The following is a 25,949-nucleotide window of genomic DNA, read 5'->3' on the forward strand; positions in this document are numbered from 1 at the left end:
GTCATTCCTGGTGTCAGACAGGCAGCGAAGCAGGTGGGGGAGAGGGCGTGGGAGGAGGGAGGTGAGGCGGCTCCCTCCGAGGGGAAGCTCATAGTCAGCTGCTGCAGCGCCGCCCCTGCTGTGACTGCAGCTGGCTGGCAGGGGCACCTGGAGGCAGCAGGTTGGGGCACAGTGTGAGAGGGCTTACCCTCTGCAGCAGTGGGAGACAGGACCAGGCGGCTCCCCACATCCGAGCTCCAGGGATTTCTGGCCTGTCCTTTCATAGGGAGGCTGGTGTGCCTTAGGTGGGTGCTGGTAGTTCATGGGAGATCTAGTGGGATGGAGCGGGCCAGGGGCTGAGAAGCTGACCTGGTGAGAGACGGTGGGATCGGGAAAGCCTGGGCAGGGAGGGGCCATTCTGGGAGGGAGGGTCATGGGGCTGGCCGGGCTCCAGGACTCAGGGAAAAATCAGACTGCGGCTGATCCTCCGCCCCAAATCCAGAGTGGGAGGCACCGTGATCCCAATACCCAGAGCAGAGAATGCAGGGAGCCATGGATGGTACTGGGGTGAGCTGGAGTCCTGGCAGGGGCCCGGCCATGGTGCCATCTATCGTTCTGCAGAGCCTGGGAGAAGGGGCTGCCTCCTTGGGAGGGGTTTGTGTGAGGGTCGTAGCGGGAACTCTGAACCAGGGAAAGCAGACTAACTCAGTGACTTCTCGGGGGTCCTCCTCTAAAGGAAGGGTCAAAATCCTTCTTCTCCTGCCTCCTGGCTATGACCAGGGCAGACCAGGCACAGGCCAGGAGTCAGCCTGAGGATGGCCCCCGACCATCCTTGGGTGTCCACCATCCAGGGGGCCATCCTCAGGCTGGCACCTGGCCTGTGGGTGGGGTGGGATCTGAAGCTGTAGGGTCTTCAGGGGCCTGGGTGGATGGGGGGCGAGGGGTGGCACTTTCCGCAGGGCCTCCCCTGTGCAGGGGGGTTCAGCTTCTCACTGCTGTCCCTTTGCAGGTGCCTCGGGAACCCTGAAGCTGGGCTGAGCTATGCTGCTGCTGCTGCCAGAGGCCCTGGAGCGGGCCTGGTTTTGGGAGACTCAGAGGCCTCTGTGAAAAAACCCTTGGAGACCACCCCAGCAAAGCTGCACTTGGCTCCTGTGAGGAGGGGGCTTAGGGGCCTGGGCCCCTCCGCCTGGGCCGGGCTGGGAGCCAGGCAGGCGGCCGGGCTGCAGCTATGGACCGTGAGCTGGCCCAGCCCACGTCCGTGCTGAGCCTCCCTGGCTGTGGCCGTGCCCATCATGGGCTCCTGGGTGTACATCACGGTGGAGCTGGCCATTGCCGTGCTGGCCATCCTGGGCAATGTCCTGGTGTGCTGGGCCGTGTGGCTCAACAGCAACCTGCAGAACGTCACCAACTACTTCGTGGTGTCGCTGGCAGCGGCCGACATTGCGGTGGGCGTGCTCGCCATCCCGTTTGCCATCACCATCAGCACTGGGTTCTGTGCTGCCTGCCACGGCTGCCTCTTCATTGCCTGCTTCGTCCTGGTCCTCACACAGAGCTCCATCTTCAGCCTCCTGGCCATTGCCATTGACCGCTACATCGCTATCCGCATCCCGCTCCGGTGAGCAGGGTTGGGGTTACATCTGTACAGAGGCTGCCGGTGCCCAGGCTTTGGTCTGTGCCCTGGGCCAGGGTGAGCCTGGGGTCGGGGCCTGGGCTGCATTGTCGGCATGGGGATCTGGGGCTGGGGCCCTGGGCTCAGCAGGGTCTGCCCAGGGCCAGTCTGTGGCCAGCAGTAATGCCAAACCGACTGATCCCTGTGGGCTCAGGGTGGCCTGGTTCTCCCCGGGTTTCCCCAGGCTGCCCGAGACCAGCCGTGCTCTGGCTGTGGGCAGATGAGTGTGGCCAGGGTCTGGCATTAGGCTCAGTGGGGAGCTCTGGTCCCAGTGACCCACGTGCTGCCAGTGGATGTGTCTGGGCCATTCCTTACACATGAGCAAAACTCCCCACATGATGCTGGGGCAAGTGGGGAACCAGGGGAAACCACAGGACCTCAGTGCCAGGAGCCGCCCGCCACCTGCCTTCCCCCGGCTCCTCTGGGCCAGCCTCCCAGCATGCACATTAGGAAAATGACCCAGAGAGGGGAAGTGACTCGGCTGAATGCCACAGTGAGTCACTTGGACCTATATGCAAATTCTGTTGCTCCTTAGGTCACCAAGGACTCATGGTCTTGGAGACAGCCTGGGTGCTCAGGGTCTAGCTGTTGGAGGGGGGTTTTTATGGTGAATCTTTTGTGAAGTGACTTCAGCCAAGTATTGTGTAAATGAAGATTTTCCCGGAGGCTGAGTTTACTTGGCTTGGCTTCCACCTACCCAGGCCATAGATGAGGCTAAAGTGTGCATCCCTCCCTTGGGGACCTTGAGGCCTTCTGCCCCACCTCCTGGCCCCTTCTCCACAGAGCTGGGTTCCACGGCCTGAGTGGTTGTGGGCCCTGAAGCCACGCATGAGGCTTGAGGTGGTCAGGGAGCAGGGGACCCCTTCCCCGCAGTGAATTATCTGAGACTGCTGTGGGTGCCTCCCTAAAGAGGAAGCCACAGCAGCCCCGCTCGGGCTGAGGGTGCCCCAGCAGGGAGGAGGACCCAGCTAAGTGAGCAAATAGAAATTCAGAGTGTCAAACCCCAGGGGCCTTAGAGGTCATTTCCTCTCATCTCCTGGATGGAAAATGAGCCTCAGAGAAGAAAGTCAGCTGTCTCCGGGCCACACAACGAGTTGGTAGTAGAGCTGGGGCTCGGCCTGGAAAAGAATGTGGCCCGATACCATTGGACTTCAGTCACTGGGGAGCAGTCATGGGCAGCCTGTCTCCCAGAGCCTGCACCAGGCAGCCATCACTGGCACCTGGGCTCGAAGTTGGAGCAGGAGCCACGTTCAGGCTGCTCCAGGGAAGGGAGGAGTCTGGACCTCACACTGCCCTGTCAGATGCTCTGTACCCCAGGAGAGGCTAGAACCCTTGGCAAAGGAGAAGGGGACCCTGGCCAGCTCTAACAGGGGCAGAATTAGAGGTTGTCTGACTCCCAAGGGCAGTCTCTGGGGAGCCTCCATCCCTTGCGCTGCAACAGGCAGAGCAGAGTTCAGGTTCATCCAGTGACAGCTCAGAACACGGAGGCCCAGGAGGGGGCCTGCCTGCAGGTGCCCAGAGGGGCCGGAGAACAGAGGACTGGAGCCCACTCAGGAAACCGAGCTGAGCCTACGCACTGACGGGAATGCTCCATGGGGAAGCAGAGGCTGAGCTCTCACTTTTTTCTCTGATTCAAAGGGCAACAACCTTCTAGGGAGTGATCAGGGCTGCTGTTTTCAATTTAAAGGAGCTTTTCTTCCCTTTTGTCTCTCCCTTTGCTTGTTTTCTGAGAGTTGAGAGCGCGACTCCCTAGGTAGTAGGACAGTATGGACTGCATGGTTGTGGGAAGTCAGCTGCCTCCCTCTGGGCCCATTTCCTCATCCATAGGATAAGTGTCTCTGCCCCTCTGAGCTCACAAAGGGGTTCTGACTGTCCAATGAATGGATGGGGTGACAGGGACCCTGAGGAGGGTTGGTGGGGTGGGGAGGGTGGGGATTCAGATCTTTGGGTTCAGAGCCATGGACCTGCCCCCTACCCATCTCATCCCATCTTTCTTGGACCTGGGCCTCAGTTCCACCCAGACCTTGAGCCATTTGACTCTGCTCCATGCGGCTCTGCAAGGCTTAGGCTGGTCTCTTCGGCAGGGAGCCCCTGGAGAGGATGACAGCGATGATGTTCATCCTCCCTTGTGGGCAGAGAGCTTTACGGTTGCCAAAGGATGTCAGCTCAGCCTCTCCTTCATCCTCTTGGCCTGCATTGTGGCCAGGGCGGATGTTCTGACCCTCCTGTTGCTCAAGAACTCATGGGGAGGCCAGAGGAGGGAGGACACACGAGTGTCTCCCGATGTGGATGGACTCCTGGCCCTTCAAGCTATTCCTGGCCTGCAGGTTCCTTCACTGTCCCGTTCCTCAAGGCCCCTGGGGCGCAGGGCTTGTGGAGGTGGCCACGTGGGCTCCCAAGAGCAAGTGGGGTGTGAGGGAATTTGGAGGTACTCCTGGCTGGCGCTGGAGTCGCAGCCTGGCTTGGCGTCCTCCTCCTCCTCCTCTGCTGGGAATCCAGCCGCCTCTACATGCCGTTTCCTGCTCCACAAGCCTGCCCAAATCTCCGTTAACTTTTTTTTTTTAAAGATTCAGTTTTGGAAAAATCTATCCTTTTCCAAGTACAGGGAACCGGTTGTGCTAGCACAGGACCTAGTCAAGGAACTTCTGAGAGACGGACGCCACAAGAGGGGCAGAGATGTAGCGCTCTGTCCCCAGAGGATGGAAATTCAGGGCGAGACACACGGGCATCTGTTCCCAGGGGACTTTTGTCACTGTCCCCTACCTCTCATAGCAGCCCCTGGCAGATGCCCTCACTGGTTGAGGAACAGGCCAAGGTAGAGTTGGCAGTTGGTGCTGAGGCCTTAAGTCCTATGACTTCTAAGAGCAGAATTAGGAGGGCTCCCTGGAGGAGGCACCACCCAGTCGGTCTCACAAGATGGGTAGGCAGGGTCTCATTGGCATGTGTGTGGTGGCAGGTGTGTCAGGAGCTGGGGGCAAAGCCTGGGACAAGGCCCTGAGGAAGGAATGAGCATGTGGGCACTGGGCCAAGGAAGGGTGGCCTGGCTGCCGAGTGACAGAGAGATGGACAGAGTGGGCAGGAAGGGTGGAGGCCAAGTCGGGCCTGTTCACGCCAGGGAAGGGATGTAGGTTTCCCCAATATGTCCGTGGCTCTTCAGTTCTTGGATCAATGACTCCTTGGGACAACTTAGGAAAGCCCCACCTACTCAGGGTGGTACACGTGCACATAAAGCCCCAGCCGGAATCATGGAGCATATTCTTGGACCATAGGGTGAGCCCCCCAGTGTGAGTAATGGAGGTCCCCAGAAAGGGGCAGTCTGCAAACCCAGGGAAATGGCTGTAGAGAGCACCCCCAGAAGGGGTGGGCAGCTTTGGGACCCACATTCTCTGACATACCTGGGCACCCCGGAGTGGCAGCGTGTCATGCTAGACAGCCCTGGCATCCCTTCCAGCTGGATGGTCAATGTTTGAGGTCTAGGAGGGCAAGAGGTGAGTGTGTGAGTCACAGATGCAGCCTGGGGACACTGCTGCTCCTGGCCGAGGCTCAGCCGTGATTCCATCCAGGCTGGTGCTGTCCCCGCCCCCTGGGCACCAGGTCCAGGGCTCTCAGGCTATGGGGCTTGCTTTTGATTACGCTTAGTCTATTTTTTTTTAAATGAGTAATAGTTGCCCACGCTAAAATATTAAAAAGGAACAAGAGTATAGTATAGTAGAAAGTTGTCCTCCACACCCCCTGCCCCCACCCCCAGTTCCCTCCCTGCAAGGCCATGTTAAGAATCCTTTCAGAGATATTCTTTGCATATATAGGCAAGTGCTATTAATGCATGTTTTGTTTCTGTCCCCACACGGGGCTTTCTTTGCAGAGTGCAGTGGAAGACTCCCCTTGTGGGTTCCCTCTTCTGTACAAGTAAACAATTGGACAGACCGGGATTTCCATACTGTGTTCCCAGAAGCCTTCAGGTTGGCTCTGCTGGCCCCACCAGTTCACTGATTCAATAAACATTTAATAAGCCCCTTCCCTTCCCCCGCAGCTTCACCTCTGTGACTGCCTGGGAATGTGGGCGACAAGGTTTGCTGCTGAGAACAGTCTGAAAACCAGCAAAGCAGGTGGCCCCAGGGCCCAGGCAGCTCTGCAACACCCCTGTGGCTGCTTGGCTCTGCAACACTGCCTCCAACGACAGGAAACTCACTAGTGCCTGAGGCAGCCCCTCTCTCCTGTGAACCACTCAGCTGAAAAACTCTCACCCATCCTGAGCCACCATTGGCTTCCCTGTAATTTCCACCCAGTGATTCTCCATTCTGCCCTTAGGGGGCAGTGCTGACAGGTCCAGGACTTGGTCCCATTTTACAAATGAAGAAACTGAGGCTTAGAGAGATGAAGTTTTAGAACATTCCTGTTTACAGGGCCAGAAACCAGGGAGGGATATGCTTTTCTCAGGAATGATGTCAAAATTCATACAGCTTCCCAGTCAATGGGGACCATATCAATGACTATTTGCAGAGCACTTAAACAGTGCCTGGCACAGAGTCAGTGCGATGTAAGCATCAGACGTGAGAATGAGAAGCCTGAGAGTTCATGTTTGAGAGTCCGACAGGAGGCAGGGCAGTGCCAGCTCCCTGTTGCTTGGCAGCAATAGGCAAATCTATAACCCTCCTCCTGTGGAGAGCCTGTTGCAGGTGACCAAGCCCCCACGGAATAGAGCTGAGGATCTCCTGAGCATGGGCTTGCCCAGTGACTGTTTGGATTCAAAATTGGCCCAAGAGATTCAGAACAGACAGACTCGCTTTGGCCTGAGTTAGCTCTGGGCTCTTGGAATGTCCACAGCAAGTCCATTCCTCTCCACAGGCCTCAGTTTACCCATCTGTAAAGCGAGAGGACTGGACCACCTAAAAGATCAGAAGCCACAGGGCTTCTCTTTTTTAATTTGAATTAGTTGACAAAATTTAAATCTTGGGAGATTTTACCCAGAAAACCGTCTCCCCAGCCCCACCTGAGACCTGGTAACAGTGGGTGCACATTTTGCCTGACAGCGAAGACCAGCCCCACTGGCTGTCTCCTGTGTGTACTACATGGAGGCGCCTGTTTGCCACTTGTGGATGAGGCGGTTTCTGTGGATGTTCCCAACTCCGGAGTTAAGTGGAGCACATTTTTCCTTGCACCTTCTGAGTGTCCCTGTCTCAGAGCTGACGTGCAGAGATGGATGTAGGAAGGCACTGCCCTGAGGTGCACTTTGGTAGGAAACTTCCCTGAGCTCTCTATCCCAGACTTGAAGGATGGGTAGGGTTTCTGCCAGGTAGAGGGGAGTGTAATCTGGTCTTGCCAGAATCAAAACTATTCAACGCAAGTCATCCCTCAGTGATTATCAAGGTTGCCTTCCTAAATTAGGGAGACTTTTTTTCATTGTCCATTCTTTTATGAAATCTATGCCACCTTTCCTGCAGGGCTGAGGTCTGCTTCCTGGATGGCAGATCCAGCCATTTCCCGAGTATGAGGCTGGGAATTGGTGGGCTTGGATTTCTGTCTGGCTCTCACTTCGGAAGACTGAGTGATTTCGGGCAGTTTACCGTCCCCTGGACCTCAGAATTTCCTTACGAATGTTAAGATGGCCATGTAAATGTTAACACGTAATCCTCTCATTTCTCTCCAGAGGGCTGTGGATGGGTTTGGAGGGGAGAAATGGCATCTCCTTTGGCCTGGGGCCTCCTCCCCTCTCTTACCCACCATGCTGCCTCTCCCCAAAGGCTTCTGGAGACCCCAAGTCAAATGGGGAAGAGAAGACAGGGGTGTGGAGCACAAGAGGCCTAGATCCTCCACAGGTCAGATGTGGCCGGTGCTACCCACAGCCAGTGAGGACGCCGTCCAGACCCTTCCCACTCTCTAAAGGGAAACGTGTCATAATCTTAACCAAGATCAACCATGACACATTTGCCTTTAGAGAAAAATTGTTTTCCCTCAAAAAATCATGCGTTAATTCCCTCCAACCAAACTAAGTCCCAGGACTACGAAGACTACTTAATGACCATCTGGACGTTTGTACTTGGGTTTCCATTTCTGGGGTGACTGCTCTCCTGTTACCTCCCAGCAGCCCATGAGAAGGCAAGGCATACTCCTTCCACTTAATGGAAGAGGATGCCGAGGTGAGGCAGCAGGAATGACTGGTCCAAGACCTTACAGCCAGTAAATAGGGAAGAAGCTGCTGCTCTGGGGTCCTGAACTCTTGGCCCTGCTTAACCCTGGCTTCTCAGATCTCTGACGCTGGTGTCTTCTCCCCAGGTACAATGGCTTGGTGACTGGCACGAGGGCTAAGGGCATCATTGCCATCTGCTGGGTGCTGTCATTTGCCATCGGTCTGACTCCCATGCTGGGTTGGAACAACTGTGGTCAGCCTAAGGAGGGCAGGAACCACTCCCAGGGCTGCGGGGAGGGCCAGGTGGCCTGTCTCTTTGAGGACGTGGTCCCCATGAACTACATGGTGTACTTCAACTTCTTTGCCTGTGTGCTGGGGCCCCTGCTGCTCATGCTGGGTGTCTACCTGCGGATCTTCCTGGCAGCGCGACGACAGCTGAAGCAGATGGAGAGCCAACCTCTGCCGGGGGAGCGGACACGGTCCACACTGCAGAAGGAGGTCCACGCGGCCAAATCGCTGGCCATCATTGTGGGGCTCTTTGCCCTCTGCTGGCTGCCCCTTCACATCATCAACTGCTTCACCTTCTTCTGTCCCGACTGCAGCCACGCCCCTCTCTGGCTCATGTACCTGGCCATCGTCCTCTCCCACACCAATTCGGTTGTGAATCCCTTCATCTATGCCTACCGTATCCGCGAGTTCCGCCAGACCTTCCGCAAGATCATTCGCAGCCACGTCCTGGGACAGCAAGAACCCTTCAAGGCAGCAGCTGGCACCAGTGCCCGGGCCCTAGCAGCTCATGGCAGTGATGGAGAGCAGGTGAGCCTCCGTCTCAACGGCCACCCCCCAGGAGTGTGGGCCAACGGCAGTGCTCCCCACCCGGAGCGGAGGCCCAATGGCTACGCTCTGGGGCTGGTGAGTGGAGGGAGTGCCCGAGAGTCCCAGGGAGACACGGGCCTCCCAGACGTGGAGCTCCTTAGCCATGAGCTCAAGGGCGTGTGCCCAGAGTCCCCTGGCACAGAGGACCCCCTGGCCCAGGATGGAGCAGGAGTGTCCTGATGATCCCTGGAGTTTGCCCCTTCCTAAGGGAAGGAAATCTTTATCTTTCTGGTTGGCTTGACCAGTCATGTTGGGAGAAGAGAGTGCCAGGAGCCCTGAGGGCAGCTGGTTCCTGCTTTGGACTGAGAGGAGAGAGCCCCAGGCTGGAGCAGCATGAGGCCCAGCAAGGAGGGCTTGGGGTCGCAGGAAGCAGACGTTTCATGCTGTGAAGCCCTGGACCAGGTGGGGGCCGCAGCACCAGCAGCATCTTCGCTGGCCAGGGCCCAGCCCTCCACTGCAGAAGCATCTGGAAGCGCCACCTTGTCTCCACAGAGCAGGCTGGGCACAGCAGACCGGCTTGGCCCCGAGGCTGGGGAGTGGCTCCAGCAGCCGCCTGCCACCCACCCACCACTCTCCCTAGACAATCAAAGGGTTCAGGAGCTGCTGGGCCCAGAGGTGACATTTGACTCTTTTCCAGGAAAAATGTAAATGTGAGGAAACCCTTTTGATTTTATTACCTTTTCCTCCCTGGCTGCTGGGTCTGCTGTCGGTCCTGCTGCTAACCTGGCACCAGAGCCTCTGCCTGGGGAGTCAGGCAGTCCTCTCCCGCTGTCATGAGCTGCCATCCACTTCTCAGTCCCAGGGCCATCTCTCGGAGTGACAATGCTGGGATCAAGGACAGGGAGTTACAACAGAGCAGTGCCAGAGCATGGGCGCAGGCCCCAGGGGAGAGGTCGGGGCTGGCAGGCCACTGGCACGTGCCTAAGCAGCGCGGAGCTGCCTGGCGAGAGGCCTTGTCTAACTGCCTTTTCTTCTAAAGGGAACTTTTTTTTCTGAGATAAAATAAAAATGAGCCACATCGTGTTTTAAGCTTGTCCAATGAGAATGGTGTCCGAGTTCATTTCCTACTCCATAGCCAGACCTGTGCACACAGAGAGGCATGTGTTGTGTATGTGTGAGAGTGTGTGTATGTGCAGACACCTGCCTGCCCCAGGGGGCCTCCCCAGGCTCCTGTCCTTGAGGGGACAGGTGGCCTGGCTGCACCACAATCCAACCTGCATTTCTATGAGGGCCCACAGAGGCTGCAGAGAAGGGGCTTTCCCCAGCAACTCCCTCCCTCATTACCCTCCTAACATCTTTAAGGGAAGATCTCTTCATATGTCACCTCAGAACTGTGACCCCCACCCCTGCCCTGCTCCACCCCCCAGCAGAGGCCACAGAAGTATCTGGAAACAGATCTGGGCAGGGGCTATACTTCCTTCCACTAGAATCCCCCTCCTTCTATTGCCAAGAGAAGAAACTAGCAGGGAGGGGTGTGTTTGCTCTGATCCTGGCCTCAGGGGCCTCCTGCCTGAGGAGATGGTGCCATCTTTCTGTGATGGTGAAGTCTGAGGCCCAGAAGGCAGTTAGCACCTGCCCCTGCCTGAGGCTGGCAGGGAGCTGATTGTCCTGGTTTGGTTTCACTCACTCTGGGACACCCAGAAGGACTGTGAGAACTTCAAGGGTGATCCTCACACAGCCCTGGGAGCCCCGTTTTACAGATGATGAACAAGCCCAGAGAGGTTACATGCTTGTTCCAGGTCACACAGCTAGTAAGTGGCAGAAGTGAACTTAGAACCCAGGTCTGAGCCAGGTGCAGTGGCTCCAGCCTGTAATCCCAGCACTTTGGGAGGCTGAGGCGGGTGGATCACGAGGTCAAGAGATCGAGACCGTCCTGGTCAACATGGTGAAACCCCGTCTCTACTAAAAGTACAAAAAATTAGCTGGGCATGGTAGCGCGTGCCTGTAATCCCAGCTACTCAAGAGGCTGAGGCAGGAGAACTGCCTGAACCCAGGAGGCGGAGGTTGCGGTGAGCCGAGATCGCACCATTGCACTCCAGCCTGGGTAACAAGGGCAAAACTCTGTCACAAAAAAAAAAAAAAAAAAAAAAAAAAGAAACAAAAAAAACCCAGGTCTGACTGCAAAATCCCTGTACTTTTTTTCTCATTAACTTATGAACTATTTGAACCAAACCAAAAAGTATAAAACATCATGTTCTGCCGGGCGCGGTGGCTCAAGCCTGTAATCCCAGCACTTTGGGAGGCCGAGGCGGGTGGATCACGAGGTTGAGAGATCGAGACCATCCTGGTCAACATGATGAAACCCCGTCTCTACTAAAAATACAAAAAATTAGCTGGGCATGGTGGCTTGTGCCTGTAGTCCCAGCTACTCAGGAGGCTGAGGCAGGAGAATTGCTTGAACCCAGGAGGCGGAGGTTGCGGTGAGCCAAGATCGCGCCATTGCACTCCAGCGTGGGTAATGAGTGGAATTTCGTCTCAAAAAAAAAAACAAAAAAACCAGGTCTGACTGCAAAATCCCTGTGACTTTTTTTCTCATTAACTTATGAACTATTTGAACCAAACCAAAAAGTATACAACATCATGTTCTGCCGGGCGCGGTGGCTCAAGCCTGTAATCCCAGCACTTTGGGAGGCCGAGAGATCGAGACCATCCTGGTCAACATGGTGAAACCCCGTCTCTACTAAAAATACAAAAAATTAGCTGGGCATGGTGGCACGTGCCTGTAATCCCAGCTACTCAGGAGGCTGAGGCAGGAGAATTGCCTGAACCCAGGAGGCAGAGATTGCGGTGAGCCGAGATCGCGCCATTGCACTCCAGCCTGGGTAACAAGAGCGAAACTGTCCCCAAAAAAAAAAAAAAAAAAAAATCATGTTCTACTAAAAATAGAAAAAATTAGCTGGGCATGGTGGCACGTGCCTGTAATCCCAGCTACTCAGGAGGCTGAGGCAGGAGAATTGCCAGAACCCAGGAGGCGGAGGTTGCGGTGAGCCGAGATCGCGCCATTGCACTCCAGCCTGGGTAACAAGAGTGAAACTCGGTCTCAAAAAAAAACATATCATGTTCCCACTGCTCTACTTAGGAAATGAAACATCACTACAGATGGTGCGTCTGGCCCCTGCCCGTCATCACCCTGACTCCCAAGCCTGGAAACAACCACTTTCCTGAATTTAATTTCTTTCCATTGCACTTTTCTTTTTCTCGAGATGGAGTCTCGCACTGTCACCCAGGCTGGAGTGCAATGGCGTGATCTCGGCTCACCGCAACCTCCGCCTCCTGGGTTCAAGTGATTCTCCTGCCTCAGCCTCCCAAGTACCTGGGACAGCCTGGCTAATTTTTTGTGTGTGTGTGTTTTTTTTTTTTTTTTTTTTTTTGAGACGGAGTTTCGCTCTTGTTACCCAGGCTGGAGTGCAATGGCGCGATCTCGGCTCACCGCAACCTCCGCCTCCTGGGTTCAGGCAATTCTCCTGCCTCAGCCTCCTGAGTAGCTGGGATTACAGGCATGTGCCACCATGCCCAGCTAATTTTTTTGTATTTTTAGTAGAGACGGGGTTTCACCATGTTGACCAGGATGATCTCGATCTCTCGACCTCATGATCCACCTGCCTCAGCCTCCCAAAGTGCTGGGATTACAGGCTTGAGCCACCGCGCCCGGCTTTTTGTGTTTTTAGTAGATACCAAGTTTCACCATGTTGGCTAGGCTGGTCTTGAACTCTTTTTTTTTTTTTTTTTTTTTTTTTTTTTTTTTTTTGAGCCGGAGTTTCGCTCTTGTTACCCAGGCTGGAGTGCAATGGCGCGATCTCGGCTCACCGCAACCTCCGCCTCCTGGGTTCAGGCAATTCTCCTGCCTCAGCCTCCTGAGTAGCTGGGATTACAGGCACGCGCCACCATGCCCAGCTAATTTTTTGTATTTTTAGTAGAGACGGGGTTTCACCATGTTGACCAGGTTGGTCTCGATCTCTCGACCTTGTGATCCACCCACCTCGGCCTCCCAAAGTGCTGGGATTACAGGCTTGAGCCACCGTGCCCGGCCTGGTCTTGAACTCTTGACCTCATGACCTGCCTGTCTCAGTCTCCCAACATGCTGGGATTATAGGTGTGAGTCACAGCAGCCAGCCATTTCCATCGTACTTCTTTACACTTTTAGCATATGGATGCCTGCAAAACTATCCCAGAACCAATTATCTCACTGCCGTATCAGAGGTCCGCTACACTGGCTGCACAGGAGAAATACGTAGGAAGCTTTGATCAGCACCAAAGCCTGAGCCCTTTGCCTCAGAGACACTGGATTAATTGGCCAGGGCAGATCAAGTAATTCCCCAGGGGGTTCTTATGGACAGCCAGGACAACCTATAAGGAACGGCTGATACAAATGCACGGAGTCCACCCCATCCACACCAGCTTCCTCCCTCCTAGACTCTGCGCTGTCTGTGGGCTGAGGGTGGAACCGTGGCCAAGGTACGCCTGAGGAGACCAAGAGCACAGAAGGTGCCAGTCCTTATGAGCCATTGGTAGGAAGAGGCCTGAAGGAGAACACAAAGGCATGAAAGAATGAGACCTCATCTCTCCAGCCTTTTCTGAGACCTTGGGAACCAGGCTTTGAGTGCTGAGCTGGAGGTGTATAGGCTTTGGGGCCGAGAGGACAGGGCCAGGAGCTCAGGAAAGGCCTCTAGGTACAAATGGGCCCTAGTCCTCCCAGGGCCACCTCCTGCCCAGTGGTAGAGCCTAGGCCTCCTCCTGTCCTCAGAAGCCTATGGTCCCACGTCCATACCCACCCCATGTGGGTTCCCACCGTCAGCAGGCCTGAGCGTAAGCACATGTGCAGACATGAACACATGCATCATTCCTGACCATAATACATGTGTGCACATACAAGCATGCTAGTGTACAGAGCCCACCTCAGCAGAAACAAGCGCCTGCAGCAGCTGCATGAGGGAAATGTGAAGGCTGGTGAAGGGCATGAGCAACAGCACAGCGCCATGGGGTGCAGACAGTGCCCCCCAGTCCACACCCTGCAGCTCTGTCAAAGGGCCCCTCTCTACCCTCTCCCTGCTCTTCCCAAATGGCTGGGGGTAGATGGCATGCTTCATTCAGGCCTGTCCCGCGTATGAGGGTCCCATCGCAGATCCATGTTCTCGATAGCCCCAGCCCCTCTCTACAGCAAGTGTGGCCAGGCCACAGGGAAGCCGGAGAGCAGGGGTCTGGCTTAGGCTGGGTCTCGGCTCCTCACTGGCCCTCACAAGAGACAAGCTCTCCAGAGAGCTCCCTTTCACCCTCCTCTAGCCACCCCTCCTGAAACCCTACCTTAAGCTTGCTGGATTAAGTCCCTTTCCTCTGGGAGGCATCACGCAGGGGCTCAGGGAGCTGAGTAGAGCCACAGTTGTGTGTGCTGACCAGGGGACAGCAAACCACAGCAGGGCAGGGAAGAGCGGTCACCTGGGTAAATGACAGGAAATGAGCTGCTGATGCCCCTGCATCTTCTGGGACTCGGTATCCCAGAAATGGGAAACTGGCCTTTTGAACTGTTACGGGGAAACAAGAACCCAGGGCAATCCGACTGCTCAGCGCAGCCACCCCTGCTCCTGGGGCCGCAGGGAAGAGCACTTTGTGCCTGGGATGCCGCTCCCCCGACCTGCGATGCTATGCCACTCCCCTGCATGGCTGCTGCTGCGGCTCTTGTCGCAGCTGGACACTGTCCCCTGAGCTCCAGTGCCAGGCAAGTGTTTTCCAAGCATGCTGGGCAATGCCCCTCTGCTAATGGGAGAAGCTGCTTTAGAGAGGACAGAACTTAGGAAGACCCAGGTGTGCTGGGAGGCAAGTGGCTCCCTCCCTGACCCTTACTGCTCCGTGTGTAAGATTCCCACCTTCTCCTCCTCCCCATAACCATAACACTCCCTCCAAAGGTGCCCCTCATTGCTGCTGTCACTCATCATTAGCAGTCACTGTCATTGTTAGGACAGCCCCTGTCAGGCTGCAGAGCTGAGGGAGGGGGCAGAAGAATGTCAGATGACTCACACAACCTCAAAAGAGGGGGATGGACACACAGAACCTAGCTACAAGAAACACCTTGTGAGACTGGTTCAACCCTTTCCGTTTCCAGAGGAGAAAGAGCAGGTCAGCAGAGCTTCCTGACAAGTCCCTCTGCTTCCCACTAGTCAGGCTTGCACGGGGGCAGGCCTAGAAGAGAGGCTAGGCCAGGGAGTCAGCATGAGGCTGGGCAGGTCACAGGGGCAGCCAACCCAGGGTCCTCTGAGGGAGGTGGGGAAGGCTTTGCATGGAGCCATCCACGCTTCTTTGCCCTGTCCAAGGAAGTGTTTGTTTTGGGGAAGAGGGGAGTGACTGTCAAATCAGCCATCTGGACTGTCACCTAACGACAAGCTAAGCCCTCAGATCGTGCTGGCTGGACCTGAGCCCTATCTCCTGGCTCTCTATTCTTCTCCCAACCACTTAATGAGCCCTTGCTGATGCACACTGAGCCGGGGGCAGGGCACAGGGAGCCAACAACTGAGAATATGCCCAATGGAAGGAATAAGCCTTTGAAACAGACACAAGCTCTCAGCCGAGGAGAAAGCCACACCCCAGTGGGGAGCCCGGATGGGCTTCACAGAGGGGGCCACGCCAAGCTGGCCTTTCAAAGGGCCCCCATCAGCTCCAGGGCCCCACCTCTCCAAGGTGTTGGTCAGGAAATAAGAACAAGGAGGGGCTGTGCAAATCTGCGCCTGATTTTCATCTGCCTACACTGAATTATGCCATCCATTTGGAGGCAATTTTCAAGTTAAAATGTTGTCAGAAGGTTGTCACAGTTTTGATCTTTCTTTTCTGTTCTTTCTCAACCCACCCACATTTTCTAGTTAGGTTGGAAAGGGGAGTGAGGGGGATAGAGCCTGGTTTATATTCAGAGATTTCTGGAATTGTTAAAGATAGATGAGACTTTTAGAAATTATCAAGTTTTCTCTTAGGATAATTTAGTCCCAGTTCAATGTCACAATTGTTCTCTCAGTTCCAGAACTTTTAGGGGAAATGGAGGCATCTGGTCAGGCATCCTGCAGTTATCCCCAGGGTGTCTCTGGGGTTTCAGCTCGATTCTCTCTGCTGCCTAGTTCAGAGGTGCCAAATAATCCCACCACTCCCTCCTTCCAACCACTACCCTGCTCCACCGACTGCTGAAAACCCCAGTTTCAACCCCTGGCTTTGTCATTGACTTCTTTGACAGGACAAGTTACTGCCTGAGCTGCCACGCCTACTTTTAGATAAAATGAATTAATAAATGCGGGCCAGGCACCGTGGCTCACACCTGTAATCCCAGCACTTTGGGAGGCTGAGGCAGGTGGATCACCTGAGGTCAGGAGTTCGAGAACAGCCTGGCCAACATGGTGAAACCCTGTCTCTACTTAAAATACCAAAAAAATTAGCCAGGCATGGTGGCAGGTGCCTGTAATCCCAGCTAGAATCGCTTGAGCCCGAGAGGCAGAGGTTGCAGTGAGCGGAGATCGTGCCACTGCACTCCAGCCTGGGCAACAGAAGTGAAACACCATCTCAAAAAATAAATAGATAGATAGATGTGGCAGGGCTTTGGAAGGTATATGGAACACAAATGCCCAGGATCATGATGATCATTATTTTTACTTTTTAATTTTTTTGAGATGGAGTCTTGCTCTGTCACTCAGGCTTGAGTAAGTGGCACAATCTCGGCTCACTGCAACCTCTGCCTCCCAGGTTTAAGCAATTTTCCTGCCTCAGCCTCCCGAGTAGCTGGTACTACAGGTACATGCCATCATGCCCAGCTAATTTTTGTATTTTTAGTAGAGACCGGGTTTCGCCATATTGGCCAGGTTGGTCTCAAACTCCTGACCTCATGATCCACCTGCCTCAGCCTCCCAATACGCTGGGATTACAGGCATGAGCCACTGTGCCCGGTGATGATGATCATTATTGCCGTAATAAATCCATTCTCAGTTCAGAATTCAGAAAAATAAGAGGGTAACCAATCAATAGCTATAGTGTTCTTGGTATCAGAGAGTGGAATGGAGGCTGGAAGTGAAGGAAGACAGGGTGGTGGGGGAGAGAGCTACTGACCACTTTTTATATTCTGCTCAGTGACATTGTCCAGCCATTGCCAGAGGGAGGAATGTGGTGGGTGTGAGTTCAAGCCAGGCACCTGGAAGCCCCTGATCTTGGGGTGCCAGAAGGTGGGTGTGGAAAGGCAGATGACTGAGGCAAGGGTCATTGATTATGGATCATTTACTTTCTTCAACTTTAGGCTGTCCCATCTGTTTATGAAAGTCTAGAAACTAGGAAAATTTAGGCTTATCTAAGAGGCGAACGGAGAAGGGACACAGTAAATGTCTGGGCTGACAGAGTCGGGATTCAAAATGACCTCAGAAGGCTAGACAGATAAAACTGAGCCAGGACTGGTATAAAGTCCTGCTTAGGTCGGGCGCGGCGGCTCACGCCTGTAATCCCAGCACTTTGGGAGGTAGAGGTGGGCAGATTACTTGTGGTCAGGAGTTTGAGACCAGCCTGGCCAACATGGTGAAAACCCACTTCTACTAAAAATACAAAACTAGCCAGGCGTGGTGGCGCACGCCTGTAGTCCTAGCTACTCAGGAGTCTGAGGCAAGATATCACTTGAATCCGGGAGGTGGAGGTTGCAGTGAGCCAAGATCACACCATGCAGGGAGGAGTGGGAGGAAAGAGAGACCCAGCCTACTACCAGCTCAGGTCAAAACAAACGTGGACACTTCAGTTACTAGGTTCAGCACTGGCTAACACCGTGGGACAGGCTGGGAAAGAAGCAACTGCAGCCTCAAGCTGTGTTCACATCCTAGTTACCAGGAAGTGAGTCCCAGGCTTCAGGGACTCACCAGGTCCCCAGTCAAGGCAGGAGACAGGCTTATTTCTCAACACCACACCTGCTCATGGACAAACTGAAATGAGCCGTTTGTCATTTTGTGCCTGCAAAATGGTAACCTCCCAATGACACTCAATGAATTAACAAGTAGCCAAAGGAAAGGGATCAAGATAGGGAGCATCCAGAAACTGAAAATGGTTGGAGGATGTGAGGTTGAAGACGACTTAGGGAGAGCCATGGTGAACAGACCAGATGATGGAAACAGCTTGCCATGTGCTATTCCAAAAGGCACAACTGGGCTCACAGAAGCTCTGGCAGAATAACTAGTTCATGTTAAAGCCCACCGAGATGCAACAATTTGAGATTCATGGCTGGGTCTTCCCTGATCCAAGGACAGTTATGTAAGGACATTCAGGCATTTGCTGGCCTATAAGAGGCTTGGACCCCCCTTATTGAGGAAACTCCTCTGTTCTTTGAGGGCACAAGGCTAGTGAAGATGGCTCATCTTTTGTGGCCAGAATTGTCTTCAGGTCAGTTCATGGAAGCCCAAAGCAGGTATGTGGCGTAAGACAGAGGATTAGGAGGAGGGAATGACAACGTATACATTAAAAAGGGCACGGTGACGCATATGTATAATTCCAGCATTTTGGAAGGCCTAGGCAGGTGGATCACCTTAGGTCGAGAGTTTGAGACCAGCCTGACCAACATGGAGAAACCCCATCTCTACAAAAAATACAAAATTAGCCAGGTGTGGTGGCGCATGCCTGTATAATCCCAGCTCCTCAGGAGGCTGAGGAAGGAGAATCGCTTGAACCCAGGAGGCGGAGCTTGCAGTGAGCTCAGATCAAGCCATTGCACTCGGCCTGGACAACAAGAGCAAAACTCCATCTCAAAATAAATAAATAAAAAATAAAACGTCACCTGCTGGGTGGGGTGGCTCATGCCTTAATCCCAGCACTTTTGCAGGCTGAGACGGATGGATCACCTGAGGTCAGGAGTTTGAGACCAGCCTGACCAACATGGTAAAACCCTGTCTCTACCAAAAATACAAAAATTAGCTGAGTGTGGTGGCATGTGCCTGTAATCCCAGCTACTCAGGAGGCTGAGGCAGGAGAATCACTTAACCCAGGAGACGGAGGTTGCAGTGAGCCAAGATCACACCACTGAACTCCTGCCTGGGCAACAGAGCGAGACTGCTCTCAAACAAAAAAAGTCACTACCTGAATCAAAATGGTGGGACCTGGTACAGATTGAAAAATATCAAAGAGGCCCAGAGTCCTGTGTTAACAGAATATACTCCAAGGCCTAAAATTCCTCCTTAGATGACAGCAGTGTTACCCAAGTACACTTCACAGCAAATGTGAAGTACATTTGCTGTCTGGGGAGGGTACCGTGATGATTTATTGGGTCAACATGTGGACATCCGGCAGAGAAGCCTGGGGGGAGCTGAGACACAGGGTAGAGAAGGCCTCCTGCAGCCCAGGGTTAAGCAAACTCTGCCAACTTTACAAAATGCTCTCACCCAAGGCATGCCAGAGGATGAAGCAGGGGAGGGCCCTCACCCGCTTCCTCCATCCTACCCCATACTTCCTGTGGCCCCTCCTTACTTCCCTAATCCTATTAGTGGGAGCTCTTCTCCTTTCCTTATCCTCCCAAATCCAATCTATCGCATTCTGTTCATACTTTCTGAACATCTTTGGAATCTGTTCCACTCTACCCATCAGCAGCCCCCCAAAGTCACGGTCTTGGCAGAGAACCTATCATCTCTTCCAAGCTGGATATACTCCAAACAGAACTCTTTGTTGATCCCTTTTACCACAATCTATTCAGTCCGAGCAGTCAGAGTAAAATCCCCAAAGCACAGCATCAGCTATGGTCCCCTCCCTTGCTCTAAAACATTTAGTGGGCCGGGTGCCGTGGCTCAAGCCTGTAATCCCAGCACTTTGGGAGGCCAAAGTGGGTGGATCATGAGGTCAAGAGATCGAGACCATCCTGGTCAACATGGTGAAACCCGTCTCTACTAAAAATACAAAAAATTAGCTGGGCATGGTGGCGCGTGCCTGTAATCCCAGCTACTCAGGAGGCTGAGGCAGGAGAACTGCCTGAACCCAGGAGGCGGAGGTTGCGGTGAGCCGAGATCGCGCCATTGCACTCCAGCCTGGGTAACAAGAGCAAAACTCCATCTCAAAAAAAAAAAAAAAAAAAAAAAGGCTGGGCGCGCTGGCTCAAGCCTGTAATCCTAGCACTTTGGGAGGCCGAGGCAGGTGGATCACGAGGTCAAGAGATCGAGACCATCCTGGTCAACATGGTGAAACCCTGTCTCTACTACAAATACAAAAAAAAATTAGCTGGGCATGGTGGCATGTGCCTGTAGTCCCAGCTACCCAGGAGGCTGAGGCAGGAGAATTGTCTGAACCCAGGAGGCGGAGGTTGTGGTGAGCTGAGATCACGCCATTGCACTCCAGCCTGGGTAACAAGAACGAAACTCCGTCTCAAAAAACAAAAAAAAACAAAACAAAACAAAAAAAACACCATTTAGTGGACCTAAATGTGCAGCAGGTCAAGTCCACCTTCTTTCTATGGGTATTCAAGGACACAGCTTTGGTGTCCAGCCTGTCTGACCACCTACTCTCCTACCCACTACCCTGCCCCTCACTGTGCCAAACTGCACTGTCCACTGTCCTCTTACCCCACACCTTGCCTTTGTCTTTCAGGAGGCCTCTTCGCCTGGGATGCTGTCACTCTGAATCTCCCCGACTTCAGACGCTTCCCACGCTTCAGGGACCACCTGAAGAGCTGTCTCCTCCTTGAAGATGGAGGGGGACTTTGCTGAACTCCTTTCCCCCTCCTGAGCACCTTTAGATGTACACCTGTCCCACGCACCAGGAGTTTGTTACCTGCTTCTGATAACATCTCTTCTGCTGCTAAGTTATGATGTAACGCCTGAGTAATGTGCTGGTCTTCACCAGTGTGTGTTCTATTTTCCTACTTAGACTATAAATTCTAATCCCAGAGAGTGCAGTGGGGACAGTATCTCCTCCATCCCGGGTGAAGCATAGTGAGCACTTGGTAAGACACCCTGACCGAGAGACCTGGGTTTCAGTTCTCTGCTGCTATTAACTGGTCATGTGACTTTGGGTTTCCTTCCCTGAAAAATGATGAAGCAGATGGATGGATACATATCGCTTCCAGCTCTGGTGTTTTCTGTCTATTTGACTGTGGGCTGACCCAGCTGTAGGCCTAGCTAGGGAAGGAGCAAGGGAGGCTATGGACAAGCCCAGGGAGACAGAGAGGGAGAGGGAGATGGGGAGCTAATAGCTCTGGAGGAAGGAAGGACATGCTGGGCTAATGGGATAATTGGATAATCCTCAGAGCTAGGGGATGCCAGGCTGGGGCCAGCTGTTAGAAGCAGACACAAATAGCACAGGCAAAACAAGGCGCCGGTGCAGGAAGCAGCTTGCTGAGAGATACTGAGGAAGGAGGATGGTGGCCAGAGGGTGGGGGGAGAGGTAGAGAGAGACTGGAGCCCCTTTCTTCAGAAATGTTGAGGACAGGATCTTAAGGCTTTACACTCTGACTCCATTTAGAAAGACTGCATTTAAGGATCTTGGTCTTCTATGTACCAAAGAACATTCCTAGAGACCAGTGGTTTATCTTGGCCTCAACAATGTCCTGGCCACCAAGGACCACCCTTAAGGACCATAAAGCCCTCATCTCTGCCCATTGAGGGTTATCTGCAAATGGGGCATCCATTTGACATGCCTGCGAAAATACTGCTGGACTCTTACAAAATAATCGTTTTGGACATATAGCTCAGTGGGTCCCTTCATTTCAGGTGAATAAGTGAACCTGTCAGTGGGACTGGGCACAGAACAAAAGAAATTTTGGAGGGGTCTAGGATGCAGCTCTGCTGGGCCACATAAGTCATGACCTCAGTGACTGGATCTCAGTTAGCCCATCTATAAAATGGGGACAATAAGCATTACAATCCCTGCAGGGGTGTTGTGGAGATAAAATGAGATCATGAATGGGAAAGTCATTTGAAATATAAGTGTTCTGCCAAGCACTTAGTCCCAACTCTGTTTCTAATTTTGTATGACTTTAGAAAGGCTATTTCCTTTCTCTGAGTTCCAGTTTCTTCTACTACAAGATGATGAGATCAGACTAGATGCTCTTTAAATTCCCTTCTAATTCTAATGACTCTAATTCTTATTTTAAAATTGTATATTTGTATACACTATAAGGACAGTATGAGAAAAAATCAGAGGCTAATTTTATTCATGAACATACATATAAAATACTCAAGATTAGCAAGCCATATCTAGCAATGAACAAAAAATATATATAAATCATTATCCAGTAGGGTTTATCCCAGGAATGCAAGGATGGTCTCACATTAGATAATCATTCCCATTAGATAATCGTTCATATTAATAAGTTAAAGAACACTACAGGGGAATCTCAACATATGCAGAAAATTCATTTGATTTTTAAAAAGTCAACACCTAGTTGTAGAAAAAAGACTTTGAAAACTAGAAATATAAAATCATTTTCTTAACTCAGTAAAGGTTATTTTTCAACATCTCACTGAACATACCATAGTCAATAGTGAATTATGTGAAGCTGTCTCTTTCTGGTCAAGACCAGGCCCATTATTCTATTCAATATAGTACTAAAGTTCCTAGAGATCACAATAATACATGAAAAAAAAGAAACAAAGCGACACTATCTGCAGCTGAATTAACTGTCTATATAGAAAAATTCAAAATGTTTATTTGGAGTATTATTGGAACTAATTAGAGTTTATCAAGGCTGTTGGATATAAAATCAATATTTTAAAAACAGCATTCTTATAGGACAGTAAAAACTATTATAAGTAATTTAAAATATATCATTTATTTTTTATTTTTGAGACGGAGTTTCGCTCTTGTTACCCAAGCTGGGGTGCAATGGCACGATCTTGGCTCACCGCAACCTCCGCCTCCTGGGTTCAGGCAATTCTCCTGCCTCAGCCTCCTGAGTAGCTGGGATTACAGGCACGTGCCACCACGCCCAGCTAATTTTTTGTATTTTTAGTAGAGACGGGGTTTCACCATGTTGACCAGGTTGGTCTTGATCTCTCGACCTCGTGATCCACCCGCCTCGGCCTCCCAAAGTGCTGGGATTACAGGCTTGAGCCACCGCGCCCGGCTAAAATATATCATTTATAATAGTAACAAAAACTAGAAGGTACCTAGAAATAAATCCAGCAAATATGAACAAAAAGAAGACTCAGGTGAGGAGATGTGCTGTGTTCCTGGATGGGAAGAGTCAATACTAGAAAACTGGCAATTATCCCCAATCTATCTGGAAATCAAGTGTAATCCTTTAAATTTTCCAATAGATTTTTTTTCATGAAATTTTACATTTTGGATCCTAAAAATCATCTGAAAAGAAAAAAGGTCAGGAAGAACCACAATAACTTTCTTCCTTTTAAAGAAGTGAAGAGTTGTCCTAACAGAAACAATAGTATGGTATAGGAACAGGCAAACAAATAAAGTAAATGAGATACAAAGGCTAGAAGCAAACCTGTCTTTGTATGGGAATGTGATATGTGGTAAAGGTCACATTACAAACCACGGAAAAAGTATGGAAGGTTCATTAAGTTGTTCTGAAACAATGGGGTTCTGAAACATGGAAAGGTAAAATTGAAGACAAAGGTGAAAGAAACACAGATTCTTCTAACACTTTAAAAAGCAAATATATGAAAATGTCTCCATGACCTCTGGACAAAGACAGATTTCTTAAAACACAAAAGAAAAGCCATAAAAGAATATGATGCTAAATTAACAAAATTTTTTGAAACATTTTTTTCCATGAAAAAATAAAGTACAAAATAAAAACAAGCCACAGACTGGAAGAAGATATCTGCAATGGATATAATCAATAAAGGATTGGTGTCTGTAATATATGACTCCTATGAAAATAAAAAAAGATCATTTTAGAAGAAAAAACCTAAATGATCAACAACTATATCAAAAATTTGATCTCACTAGTAATTAGGAAAATTAAAATATATTTTACAGATATTCACAGTCAGCCAACTAGCAACAATTTAAAAGTCTTGGTAGGGAACAGAAATACGTAATACCTAGTAGAGCTGAAGATGTGAAAAGCCTATAACCTAGCATTTTCCATTTCTCAGCCTCAATCTTCAAGTCACACACACATTCCTTTAAAAACTATGCACATGGACTGGGCACCGTGGCTCACACCTGTAATCCCAGCACTTTGGGAGGCCAAGGCGGGTGGATCATGATGTCAGGAGTTCAAGATCAGCCTGGCCAAGATGCTGAAACCCCGTCTCTACTAAAAATACAAAAAATTAGCTTGGCGTGGTAGCATGCACCTGTAGTCTCAGCTACTCAGGAGACTGAGGCAGGAGAAAGGCTTGAAACTGAGAGGCGGAGGTTGCAGTGAGCTGAGATCATGCCACTGCACTCCAGACTGGTGACAGAGCCATACTCTGTCTCAAAAAAAAAAAAAAAAAAAAAAAAAAAAAAAAAAAAATGCACATGGGTGTTCATTGTGTCACTGTAATACTAAAAATGTCAAAGCAACATTTTTAGTATTTCTTAGTATGTTTTGGAGGTAGAGTGGATATATGAACTGTGGTTTACTACTTCAATGAACTATCATACAGCAGACAAAATAAATTAACTAAATATACCAACACCTGCTCTATATTCCAAATTACATTTCTCTAGCCGTTTTCAGACCAGACCTTGAATTTCCACCTTTGTGCCAGTGCTCATGGCTATTGTCCTTCCTCTCACTGTTAGCCCAATAAATGTTAATGATATAATTTAAATGCCCCTTCCTTCGAAAACATCCCAGAATCCTTTAAATTCTGATATTAAAGATTAGAAAACCAAAACCAAAAAAAGTTGAGTCATGCTAAGTTCACATGGCAGATAAGTGGCAGAAGTGGAACTAGAACCCTGGTCTTCATCCTAGCCACACCATGCAAGGCCACAGATAATCTCAGAAGATGACAAAATACAGAACAAATCCTACCTCCCAGCCTAGGCCACTGTGTCCCTCAAACATCCTTGGACAGCTGTGGTCCCAGCTTCTATAAAACCCCTTCTAGCCTGTGAAGTGTTAAGATCTGGTTTCACTACTATATCTCTGTGTGACTTTGAGTAAGTCAAACTCTCTTGTGTCTCAGTTTCCTTATCTGTTAGCTGCCAATAATTCCTGCCTGGCTACTGCATAAGCTCATTAATAGAATAAGCTCATTAATAAATGAAATAAAGGATAACAAACTAGAATTATATTAAATACATAGAAATGCTAACCTTTTTTTTTTTTTTTTTTTTTTTTTTTTTTTTTTTTTTTGAGACGGAGTTTCACTCTTGTTACCCAGGCTGCAGTGCAATGGCGCGATCTCGGCTCACCGCAACCTCCGCCTCCTGGGTTCAGGCAATTCTCCTGCCTCAGCCTCCTGGGTAGCTGGGATTACAGGCACACGCCACCATGCCCAGCTAATTTTTTGTATTTTTAGTAGAGACGGCGTTTCACCATGTTGACCAGGATGGTCTCGATCTCTTGACCTTGTGATCCACCTGCCTCGGCCTCCCAAAGTGCTGGGATTACAGGCTTGAGCCACCGCACCCGGCCGAAATGCTAACCTTTTTATTATTTTCAGGGTATAGAAATGCCTGCCCTCTTGCTAAAAGAATCATGGGATGTCTGATTTGTAAATAAATTTAATTTTGAGAATTTGCCACTGAAGATAATAAAGCATGGTGATGGAGTGGGGGATGTTGTCCTTAAACAAGAAGCGGGACTCTCAAAGCTCTACTCCCTTTTCCTGCCTTCTTTTGCTTGGAGGTTTTGTGCCACTGAGTTCCTTGGCACAGGAGAACCAGCAGGCAGCCTGGGGTCCCTGGAGGCAATGACCAGCCAGCCTTAACAAATTACCAAAGTTGGCCAACTTTGTCTTTAAAATCTCTTTCCTGTGCTCTTTACCCTGGTTTAGCCTTCACTGCATCTTTCTTGGGTTACTGAGGAAGGGGTTCTGTACAACCTCCTCCCTCTCCACCAACCACTATTCAGTTTCCCACTATTCAAGACCTGCAAGGGGCCAGGCATGGTGGTTCACGCCTATAATCCCAGAACTTTGGGAGGCTGAGCTGGGTGGATTATTTGAGGCCAGGAGTTTGAGGCCAGTCTGGCCAACATGGAGAAGTTCCATCTCTACTAAAAATACAAAAATTCGCCAGGTATGTGGCACATGTTCATAATTGTGGCTACTTGGGAGGCTGAAGCAGGAGAATTGCTTGAACCCAGGAGGCAAAGGTTGCAGTGAGCTGAGATCACACCACTGCATTTCAGCCTGGGTGACAAAGTGAGATTCGTCTCAGAAAAAAAAAAAAAAAAAAAAGACAGACCGACAAGGACCATGA

At 51.2% G+C, this 25,949-nt stretch overlaps 1 protein-coding gene across 1 annotated transcript; it reads left to right on the forward strand.

Moving 5' to 3' along the window:
* The first annotated feature begins 1,249 nt into the window (after positions 1-1,249).
* On the forward strand, positions 1,250-9,340 carry ADORA2A (adenosine A2a receptor). Its single transcript, XM_010349235.3, has 2 exons — positions 1,250-1,594; positions 7,922-9,340. The coding sequence occupies exons 1-2, from the start codon at positions 1,272-1,274 to the stop codon at positions 8,829-8,831; spliced, it is 1,233 nt and encodes a 410-aa protein (XP_010347537.1). The 5' UTR covers positions 1,250-1,271; the 3' UTR covers positions 8,832-9,340.
* The last annotated feature ends 16,609 nt before the right edge of the window (positions 9,341-25,949 follow it).

This window comes from Saimiri boliviensis, chromosome 21, assembly GCF_048565385.1.
Source record: "Saimiri boliviensis isolate mSaiBol1 chromosome 21, mSaiBol1.pri, whole genome shotgun sequence".
Taxonomy (NCBI): domain Eukaryota; kingdom Metazoa; phylum Chordata; class Mammalia; order Primates; family Cebidae; genus Saimiri; species Saimiri boliviensis.